Raw genomic sequence first — 11,390 nt, 5'->3', positions numbered from 1 at the left:
ACATAAGCCAGGGAGGGGAGACGAGGTTGGGGCAGTAAAAGCTCGGAACTGGGTTGTTAGAAAACTGGAATCTTCTGATTCTTGTTCTGTTAACTTCCTAGGTGTCCTTGGGCAAATGAGTTTTCCTCTCTGGATCTCATTTTTTTCATATATAAAATGAGACGGTTAAATTTGATCAGTTCCTCAAACTTTGTACCATAAAGAATATCTCTTTATTATATTTCCTCCCAAACTCTGCTATCAAACTGTAGTTTAAGTGATCATCTGTTGTGGTCCTTTTGTAGGTATAGATATGATTTTGTTATTTTTGAAATGCTGGAAAACACTGGAATTCCTGGGTCCCTCCCTTTAGTGACAAACAATTGGTGACTCTAGAGCTCTAGGGCCTCCTCCAGGACTGAAAGGATGATTCATGGACCCTCAAGCCCCTAAGATACCATTGTCAAAAGGGACTTTATAGAGTCTCTAGGCCAGCCCTCTCATTTGACAAATTGAGATTGAGGCTGGAGAGTAAAGGAAAGTGCAGGCTCCCGGATCACATCCTGGAGTCAGGGCTGCACTGCAAGAGCACTCAGGTCTCTTCTCCTTGCTGGGTGCATTCACCATTGTACCCTGCTGTCCTCACCGACTTTGGTCCTTCAATTTGCTTTAACTGTCAAGAACGAACCCTCAGACCTTTCCTGCCTTCTCTGATTCTCCGCACCTGCTCATCTGACCTTTACGTCCTGCCTGCCCATCTGGGCCTGGCTGGACTTCTGCTCTGCCTCTGGACACCTGCCTGTGCTCCCAAGGCTCTCCAGCATCCCTAGGGAGTTAATGCCAGCTCTGCCAAACGACCTCTGTCCTGCTGCAGCCCACGCTCTGGCATGGCACCAAGACATGTGGGGCCCTACCTTTCCAGCATGTGGGGGAGTTACACAGACACCACACAGATGCCAGGACAGCCTGTGGCAGACTCCCAGAGCCCTGGGACAGCCAACACAATAATGGCAGCCAGTTCCCAGGCTCTCGTTGGGTCTCAGGGAGCTCACCCCACCCTCCTCTCCAGCAGTCCCTGTCTGCTCAAGGTAGTGAGCTTGGCATCTAACCCATAGCTCCCTGGAAACTTAGATTAAATCACAGCCACACAGTCACCAATTAAACAAATGTAACATCTGATAAGGGCTGTTTCCTCTACACATAGACAAAAGAATGAATTTGGGAGCTGGGGGTGCTGTTGGCAATTAATAGTAAGATATGTCCATTATAGCCACTCATCCAATGAATCAAGAAAGATTTCTTGGAAAAAAATGGGATTCCAGATCCATTTGAGTAATGTGTCCCTATGCCTATCACTCCTGGAAATTAAATGATTTAATTTAACTCTGGTGCACTTATCTCCAAAAACCCAGAAAGACTCACGGAATTTCAGATAGACTGGCAGCAATAAAGGGTGGTGCCATTCTTGCTTTGTCTGGAATGCTGCTTTCATTGACAGGTCCACTTCTGCTCCCCAAATCCCAGTGGCTTGCCCTGACTAACTTCAGAGACAGCAATGTGCTCAGAGACACAGCTGTGCAAGGCAGAGCCTTTTCCAACCCAATCAAAGTATCTCCTCACACCAACAGCAGTCATAGTAAAGATATTGAGAAACACAACCCAAAGTCATCAACTGAAAGGGACCCTCCCCTCACAGTCACCAAATTTGTCCACTCCCATGAACTAGCAGAGAACAATATGTAAAACGTCATTCATGTGGCAGCTGCTTAGTGAAACTGCAGGGAGAACTTGGGGTCTGGCCAGGGAGCCCTGCTGTTCTCATGCAGGGCCCAAGGCAATGTGCTCAGATTGTGAATGGGTGAGAGTGTGACCCCTCACCAGATCCCAGATCCCGAGAGGAGCAAAGCCCTAGCCACAGGCTCTCCCCATTCTTCCTGCCCTGGCCTCTGGCACAGTTTAGGAAAAGAAAACAGGGAACACTTTTCTTTTTTTTTTTGTGACAGAGTCTCGCTCTGTCGCCCAGGCTGGAGTACAGTGGTGCGATCTTGGCTCATTGCAAGCTCCGCCTCCCGGGTTCACGCCATTCTCCTGCCTCAGCCTCCTAAGTTGCTGGGACTACAGGCACCTGCCACCACACCCGGCTAATTTTTTTTGTATTTTTAGTAGAGACGGGTTTCTCTGTGTTAGTTAGGATGGTCTTGATCTCCTGACCTTGTGATGTGCCTGCCTCAGCCTCCCAAAGTGCTGGGATTACAGGCGTAAGCCACCACGTCTGGCCACAAATTTCTTTAAGAGAACCCATATACTAGGAGCCTGTAACAACCAGGCTGTCAAAGTGGTGGCAGGTGCTACTATTATTCCCAGTTTGTAGATGAAGAAACTGGGGCACAGGTTCGGTCAGAGGGTTGATAAGTAGTGAAATCACCCAGAAAAAGCTGCTAATAGCAGGATCACCCTGTGTGGCTAGGAGAGAGTCAAATTCTGACAAGTACTGGGGGTGCACGTGGGTTAGGACATGTGTGCCGTAGGAAGGACATGTGACTGAGGAGAAAGGGGAGGTCCACAAAAAAGACACTTGGTAAAGGTCTCACATATGCTCTTCTGTGATTGGCAACATACTAAAATCACACTCTCTGTTAGCGTGTTTCTGCAGAATCTAGGATTCCAGATGCCTCAGGCCACGCAGAAGGAAAGGCTGAACAAGTGGAGCCTGGGAACCCAACCCCCTCCTTAATCATGGCAGCTCCCAGCCCTCCTGACTACTTGTCCATTGATCTTTTTCTTACACTCCAAGCTCTCCCTGGCTTCAAAAGGAAAAAGAAAGCTGTTAGTTCCAGGGTGAAAAAAAAAGATCAAGAGCAGAAGTGACAGATCTGTTTGGTTAACACACACACATAAACACACACACACCCCTCTTCAGCTCTCTGAGTGGTGTAAAGGCGTGGAAACTTCACAATTAGCCACAAGTGCCAGGAACCTTGGCAATCCAGGGTGTGTGACAGCTGAAATTTCATTTTTACAAAACAAGAAGGGCTTACTGCATCTTGGGGTCCAGAAGTCCCTCCTAGGGGCCTGGAAGATGCAGGGTCTGGATCCTAGCCTTTTACCTGGGGGAAGGGGGCCTCACTTTCCACCCATGGCTTGTCACAGAAGTTATAAATGGATTCCAGTGAGTTGATGCAGGGGAGGCCTGCATACTGCAAGCCAATGAGGATGTGATTAGGGGTAGGTGTTACCTTCTGAGAGGGCCAGCCTGGAGTAGCAGAGCCAGCAGAGGAGCTGGGTCCCCTCAGTGGTCGGAGGGGAAGCCAGAGTGCCCCCAAAGCCATCATAAGTCACTCTCCCTCCTAGCCCCACTTTTTCTATCTGCCTAAAAGTTTCCACTGCCCTCCTAGATTTCCAAATTGGCCAAGGAAGAGAAAACCAGAACAGTTTCCTCCTTATATTGGAGCCTCAATCTATGGGAGAGGCAGTGGGATGTAGAGAAATCCTGGCACTATAACTTTGGCAAGTTACTTAATCCTTTTTGGGTTTTGTTTCTCTGTAAAAAGTGACAATAATGATAATAATATCTTCCTTGTAAGGTGAGGATTAAATGAAATTAACAGAAAAATCTCAGAAACTGGCATCCTATAGTAAGTAGTTTTCTACACCTTACTTTCCTTCTTTAATTTTCATATCTCTATCATGAAAGGTTAAGGTCAGAATTAGGGTCAGGCTTTGATGATCTCCAAGACACTTCTAGCTCATAAGTATCTGATTCACATGCATGTGGATAAATTTCATTTTCAGGTTGCTGAACCACTTGGTAGGACTCTGTCACTACCTGAGTTGGACTATTCCCTTGGTTGTCACTGGGCTCAGGCCTTTCCAAAAGTTTAATCATTCTAGGAGGCAAGAAACAGACATTTTTATCATTGCAGCCTATGGCCAAGGGCAGAGCCTACAGACCTATAAGGGCTTCTTCACGGTATCTTTGTGCGACTTTGTTGTGAGGCCAAAGGTCCACTCCGCAGCAAAGGTGCCGAGCCTGTGACAGGTGATGCTGTGCTATTCTGATGGCCAGCCCTCCCCCATGTCCCAGGGGAAGCTCCTCTCACATCCTCTTAGCTGAGGCCAACTGCATCTTGAGGACCCTCCTAGGGGCCTGGGAGATGTAGGGACCCTCCTGGGGCTGGGGCCTACTGCATCTTGAGTCCCTGCTAGGGACCTGGGAGATGTAGGGCCTGAATCCTACCCTTTTACTTGGGGGAAAGGGGCCTCACTCACCACCCATGGCTTGTCACAGAAGTTGTATATGGATTCCAGTGAGTTGATGCTGGGGAGGCCTGCATACTGCATGCCAATGATCAGGTGGCGGAAGTCCTCATTCTCCGCCATGCCAAATGCATGCTGTCGGATGAGCACGAAGTCTGGCCGGAAGGACCTGGTGAGAAGGTAGAGGCAGGTTTGCCATTAACCAGCACTTCAGGCCATGTATCATTTTGGTTCCAATTTCCAAAACCCAAGATAAAGAAGAGGGCTTAGGAACCACCTAGTCCAAGCTCCTCATTTTACTGTTGTTATTTTAGAGACAGGTCTTACTCTGTTGCCCAGGCTGAAGTGCAGTGGCACAACCATAGCTCACTGTAACCTCAAACTCCTGGGTTCAGGTGATCCTCCTGCCTTAGCCTGCTAAGTAAGTAGTACTACAGGCACACATCACCATGCCCAATTAATTCTTTATGTTTTGGAGAGACAGGGTCTTACTATGTTGCCCAGGCTGTTCTTGAACTCCTGGGCTCAAGTGATCCTCTCGCCTCAGCGTCTCAAGTAGCTAGGACTATAGGCAAGTGCCATGACCCCTGGCTAATTTTTTCATTGTTTGGAGAGATGAGGTCTCACTATGTTGCTCAGGCTGATCTCAAACTCCTAGGCTCAAGTGATTCTCCTACGTCAGTCACCCAAAGTGCTGGGAGTGCATGCATGAGCAACGGTTGTAATTTTATTATTATTATTCCTTTCTGGACTGGGAAATGGGATATTATGGTACTCTCCTTTTTTGTTTGTTTGGTTTTTGTATTTTTTGTTTTTTTGAGACAAGTCTTGCTCTGTCGCCCAGGCTAGAGTGCAGTGGCGCGATCTCAGCTCATTGCAACCTCCGCCTCCCAGGTTCAAGAGATTCTTGTGCCTCAGCCTCCCAAGTAGCTGGAATTACAGGCACACACCAATATGCTCAGATAATTTTTTGTAGTTTTAGTAGAGATGGGGTTTTGCCATGTTCGCCATGTTGGACAAGCTGGTCTTGAACTCCTGGCCTCAAGTGATCTGCCCCGCTTGGCCTCCCAAAGTGCTGGGATTACAGGTGCGAGCCACCATGCCTGGCCAATATTATGGTACTTTCCAAAGGAGATATGAGGAACAGAATTCTGACATTTCCTCTCTCCTCTGGGCTAAGCACTGCCTTTTTCTAAGGTACAAATACCCTTAGGAGGGAAGAAACACTTTTAGACTCTCACACCTTAAGTGAAAAATATTTTTCCTTGACTTCATGAGGCCGTATAAGAGCCTGAAGCTCCTTGTGGCTTTCGAGTTGGAGCTCAAAGCAGGTCCTGGAAAACTGAAGACAACAGACAGTACTTGGCTCCCTTCACCACACTGCCACAGAGGTCCATGATCTCAGTGTCCTTTTCTGACTCCTTAAAGCTGCTCCTTAAAATAGGCAATGCCCTCATCAGGCCCCCAGGAGAGCAAGGGGCCAGGCTGGTTGAGGACAGATGCCAGACTTCCCAATGTTATTCTTCCAAAGCGGAGGCTAGGGAGGGGTACAAATATTTTTCGCAGAACTGAGGTTGAGCAATGGCTACAGGAAGCCCTGAGAGTACAGAATGTTCCCATGCATGGGAAAGCTCCTGCGTTTCCCCTCTAGCCAGCAAAGCTTCTAGCCACTGCTATTCCAGAGGACCACGACCCCTGTTTTTATGTCTGAGCTTCAGAGAAACCCCACCTTCCCAGAGAGTCAGTTCTGTGGCAGCATCTACTCCCAAGGCACTAAGCCTCAGCAGAGTCATATGATATACAATGACCTACTTGGTTCTCTGCCCAGGCAGCCATCCGCTCACCACCTCCAGCCCCAGCCCCACCCAGGCTGAGATTAGTCTTTTAAAGTGAGGGTTGAAGGAGCCTTCCTTGGCCACTCGAGGACTTAAGCTTTTACATCGTTGGTGGGAATGTAAATTAGTACAACTTCTACAGAAAACAATATGAAGATTTCTCAAAGAACTAAAAGTAGAACTACCATATGACCCAGCAATACCATTACTGGGTATCTACTCAAAGGAAAATAAATCATCATATTAAAAGACACCCGTACTCATATGTTTATTGCAGCACTATTCAGAGTAGCAAAGTCATGGAATCAACCTAAGTATCCATCAGTGGATGACTGGATGAAGAAAATATATATAGCATACACCATGGAATACAACACAGTCATTAAAAAAAATAAAATCATGTCTTTTGCAGCAACAAAGATGGAGCTGGAGGCCATTATCCTAAGTGAAGTAACTCAGAAACAGAAAATCAAATACTGCATTTGTCACTTATAAGTGGGAGCCAAATAATGGGTACACATAGACATAAAGATGGAAACAATAGACACTGGGTACTCCAAAAGAGGGGAGGATGAGGGGGGATGAGGGCTGAAAAATTACCTATTGGATATGATGCTCACTATTTGGGTGATGGAACACTAGAACCCCAAACTTCACCATTACATAATGTACATAATTCATGTAACAAATCTGTACATGAATCCCCTCAATCTATTAAACAAACAAACAAACAGAAATATGGCATCTGTTAGAGCTGCTCTGACCTTCTTGTGTCCCAGTTCTGGGAAGCTGGCACCAGCTGTATGCCTGAAATACAACTCCAATCCTGCACCCCAGTTACAGGAATTGAGCTGTACACTGTGGCCAGCCCCTGAGTTCCTACCCTGGTACCCAGAAGGGCCTGCCTTTATTCTTGCCCTGCTTTTGGGCCTCTCTGTCACCACCTGCTTGTGTTCATGCATCCCCATTACCCTCTCTACCTACAGCTGGAGGAGCCCATCCATTTTCTCTTGTAGGGGCTACCTGAGCTCACTCCCCACCCGGATGGACATCTCTTTTTCTGTCTTCTTTCTTGATCTTCAGAATGGACAAGCTCGTATTTCCTGTTGTTAGGTCCCAGACACCTCCAGTCTGGCCTTTCCTGTCACCAATCCAGTTCCTGTTGGACACTGGAAGCCTGTCAGGTTACTGTAGACTGAGGTGGAGAAGAGAGTGAGGTGAAGACTCTTCTTGGAACAAGACTGATGTCTGAAAACCCGAAGCCATACTGAGCTCCTGGGAAGAATAACACTTGTTGAAACCATTTCCCGCCGCCCCCTCTCCCAGCTCCGCCACTTTCCAGTCTGGAATTCTCATTACCTCCCTCACAAAATTCTGTGAGTATGACAACATCACATCTATGAGGCATCCAGCATACCACCTGGCATGTAAGTGCTCAATAATTGCTAATTTTCTTCCACCCACCATGTCTCTTCCAGCCCTAGGTTTTTCTAACAGACTTAAGAGTTCCCAGGAACGAGGAATACAGAAAGAATACAGGATGGAGAGTCAAGTGATCTCACATAGAAGACAGGGCTCTGCCACAACTCACTAGGGGAATCTAAGCAAATCAATGTAAAATGGAAGGCTGAACTACATCAGACATTTGCAAGTCTGTTTGTTTGTTTTAAAGCAATGTAACTCTGTTTTCCAAGGGAAATGTATGCAGGATAAAAGCACAGAGCTGCACTGGCTGAAGGGGTTGGGGGAAATAATCCTATAAGGAATCCAGTTATCTCTAAGTGAGCTCTCAGTCTGTGAAGCTTCAGGTTGTTTTCTCTACCACTGGACTAAGCTCAGCGAGAAGCTGGCTTTCTCTGTCTTTTCTACTATTTCTGCACAACACACATCATTAAATTCTGTATACCATACATAGCACTGCTAACTCACTCCAACACCTGACTTAGAAACCACCTCTTTGAGCCAGAGGTAGTAACTCTGGAGACACTCACAATGATCCTGAGGACAGAAAGACCCTTACCGGACAACCTTTGTGCCATTCCGGAGAACCTGCATATCCACAGCATAGGTGCCATCTGCATGGGCCACCAGGTTGAGCTCTGAAAATTCTGCCTGGAAAATAATAATAGGGGAATAAGTTCACAATCCTGACTTCACCAAGTCCTCTACATAGCAGCAGCAACATCCCTACCACCAAACATTTATATACAGTTTTCAAAACATGTTCACATACTGAGTTAGTCTAATTCTAATAGCAACACTGTGATGAAGGTGGGACAGAGATAATTATCCCCATTTACCAAAGGAGGAAATTGAGGCTCAGAGCAGTTAAGTAACTTTTCAGGACAAACAAAACTTATTGGCAGAGAAAGGAGCAAAACTCAGGTCCTCTAACTCCCAGCCCAGCATCCTTTGTGCTGCCTCTCTACAGAGCGAGAATGTGGACTGAGACAAATGTCTTTTTATCAGTTTCAACATAAAAGCACTAGGTCTAAATTTAGGCAACTAGTTTTTAGTTCTGCTTTCCCCCTACCTAGCTGCATAAAACATTAAGCAAGTTACTTGTACTCTCTAGGTTTCCATTTCCCCGATCTATAAAATGGGAATAATTTTTATCAATCTTGCCTATGTAACAAGTTGTTTGAAAACAGTCAGTAAGTCATAACACACTGTATAATGAATGATGAGAAACTTCTTTTATCACATAGGAAATACACGCATTGTTGAAACTGAACATCCTCCTCTTCCCCAAATGGACCCAATCACTATTTATTATGAAGCAAAGGATGGAGGAAGGTAAAAAAAAAAAAAAAAAAAATTGGACTTTCAGTGATTCACTGTATTAAAACAAGGAAGTGTTCTTTTCTAAGTTTCCTCTAAAGTATAGCCTCAGGCCCAAAGGAGCCATCACTCGCGGCAGCATACCTGAACGGCAGACATGTGCCTACCGAGAAATATCTTGCCACCAACAATACGGAGGTAACATGCAATATTCTGGGAAGACCTCTAAGGTTTTCCTCAGTCTGGGAACCTTACACTGCAAGAGGGTCCTAAGAACCAAACTGCTTGCTCATCTACAGACACTAGAGCCATAAAAAGGAATCAGAGAAATGAAAAGATGCAGACTCCAGGACCATGCCTCACAGTCAGAAAGGTCCTGGGCAAAGGATAGGAGAGAGAGGAGATGCAGAGTCCAGAACCCAATGATGGACACAGTATTCCACTCAGCAGAACAAGATGGTTCACTCTGGCATGCCAAGAGGAAACTGTGATGACGCGGATGCAGCTCTGGGCTTCAGGCTGATTACCTGTTCCACCTTGATATCATAATCTCCAAGGACTTTTTTGCCCCGAAAGCACTTGGCCCTGGAGAAAAGAATAAACCCACACAAATTAGTTTTGTGCAAGTATTTAAAGTCAGACATTTACTATTACAAAGAAGAGGACCACAGCAGACAGATCTCCAGAATGAGGGTCAAGAGACCTGGGTTCTGATCCACATTCTGCTATGAGATCACCACAAGACAAACCATTTCCTCTCTTTTAACCTCAATTTACCCATCTATAAAATAATCCAAAACATCCCTTCATTATCAGGTTTTGTTATAACATCTCTGGTCTTTTGGCTATAAAATGCATCTAGAAATAGGAATTTCCCCAGTTTTATTCTTCATAAAGGCTAGATCAGCTTTATACATCTCTGTAGTTTCCTTATTTTCCTTGATCCTTCATTTTACTATGGTTTTCTATTTGGTATCCACCCTTGGATTTTTAGTTTTTAAAGAAACTGTTATTATCACTTTACTTCTTCATACCCATACAAAGAGGACCTGAGGCAATTAGTAATTTAAAAATATAACCAACAAAATAAGGATTAAAGAACAATCAATGAATGAGAGGAAATTAATTAGACCAAAATAGAAGGTAGCGGGAAAAGACTGAGGGAAGCCATTGCATTTGAACACAAAACTTAGCCCACATTTCTGAGCAGTCAAGAAAATGGGTCAAGGTGAGTTACACAGTACATAGTATCTTCCCAGTTTGTCACAGATCTAGAGGAACCTCACATTAATGCATTAATTAATCCCCTGTAATAAGTAATTAATCCCTTATAAGCAGATATTTTTATGCTTATATTTATATTAATTCCTACTTTGCTTCTAACCTGCCCTCCCCACATTAGATTTCCTTATCTGTCCTTTTAGGCTGGTTCTCCATTTGTCAAAAGGGCCTTTCCATACTCTAACTGTTAGGTAAGTTGAGCCTGCTTTTCCAGTGCTTGAAATTTCCAACTGTAATATTTCATTGGAGATTTTTTGGGAGTTTGTCCCCAAAATGAAGGAATAAACCAATATTTATTGGGCATCATGTTCTAGGAATTACATGCAAGTTGTTTTCAAGAACATCTCATTTAGTCCTAACAACGTATAAGATACAGAGAAAGGGCTTAATTTCAGAGACAAGGAAACCAAGATTCAGAATTGAAAATGGTGTATTCAAGGCCCTATAGCAAGTTAGTGGCAGAACCAGTATTCACATCTAAGTCTGTGGCACTCTGAGCCCACTGCCCTTCACACTGCAGGCACTGTCTCCCCCTGGTGATCTATTCTCTCCATCTCTGCTGACACCACTACAAAAACGGACTTGCCCTGTGTGTGCTGCATTGCATTTATTCCCATTTTCCTTCTTCCACTCACAAGGGACTTAATGATGTGAGCATTAGTCCCACTACAAATACTTCCTACCCTGGTTCCTGTCAACTACCCGGGACGAGGCCAGGCTGTTTCCTTTTCTCTATGGGTTCTGGAACACCTCGTTCTAGGAAGTTGTCATTTGTCCTATCCAAGTCCCTGGCCACCCTCAAATTGCTCCTCTGAGGCACTCAGCCATCCTGGAGCTGGACCACTTAAGTCCACCCCCCACCTCTGCCCCAATTTCTTATTAAGCTTCACACCAGCTTGTTTCCAGGACCCTGATCAACATTCACAGCTCAGTGAGCCCCTCAGGCAGGGGCCCTGTAGTATATTCCCTTTCTTTGGCTACTATTCCATTTTATTTACAGGTTTAACTAATAGAGTCTAGTATGGCACTATCACTTCTCTGCAGACCTTGGACTCTGCAGGTTTTTGTCCATGACTATAAAAAGGAGGAACTGGAGTGAATGACCCATGAGATCCCTTTCTTTCATTGGTGAGGTATGTCTACCTTGTTATCAGCAATGCTTTTCTGATGCTTCCTCCTATTTTCCTGTCTCAAAATAGCTCTCCTTCTGTGAGGTAAATCTCAGAGACATTAACAATAACCTCGCATTTCGTATGA

At 45.2% G+C, this 11,390-nt stretch overlaps 1 protein-coding gene across 1 annotated transcript in view; it reads right to left on the bottom strand.

The window, feature by feature from the left end:
* The window catches only part of SYN2 (synapsin II), a 180,937-nt gene that overhangs the window by 41,167 nt on the left and 128,380 nt on the right, over positions 1-11,390 (bottom strand). Inside the window, exons 2-4 of the mRNA XM_031009280.3 lie at positions 9,380-9,437; positions 8,092-8,183; positions 4,249-4,405 (exon numbers count right to left, since the gene is read on the bottom strand). Coding sequence (XP_030865140.2) covers positions 4,249-4,405; positions 8,092-8,183; positions 9,380-9,437 — 307 coding nt within the window. The remainder of the gene's footprint in view (positions 1-4,248; positions 4,406-8,091; positions 8,184-9,379; positions 9,438-11,390) is intronic.

Source organism: Gorilla gorilla, chromosome 2 (genome assembly GCF_029281585.2).
Source record: "Gorilla gorilla gorilla isolate KB3781 chromosome 2, NHGRI_mGorGor1-v2.1_pri, whole genome shotgun sequence".
Classification (NCBI taxonomy): domain Eukaryota; kingdom Metazoa; phylum Chordata; class Mammalia; order Primates; family Hominidae; genus Gorilla; species Gorilla gorilla.
This window is presented reverse-complemented; position numbering and strand designations above follow the sequence as displayed.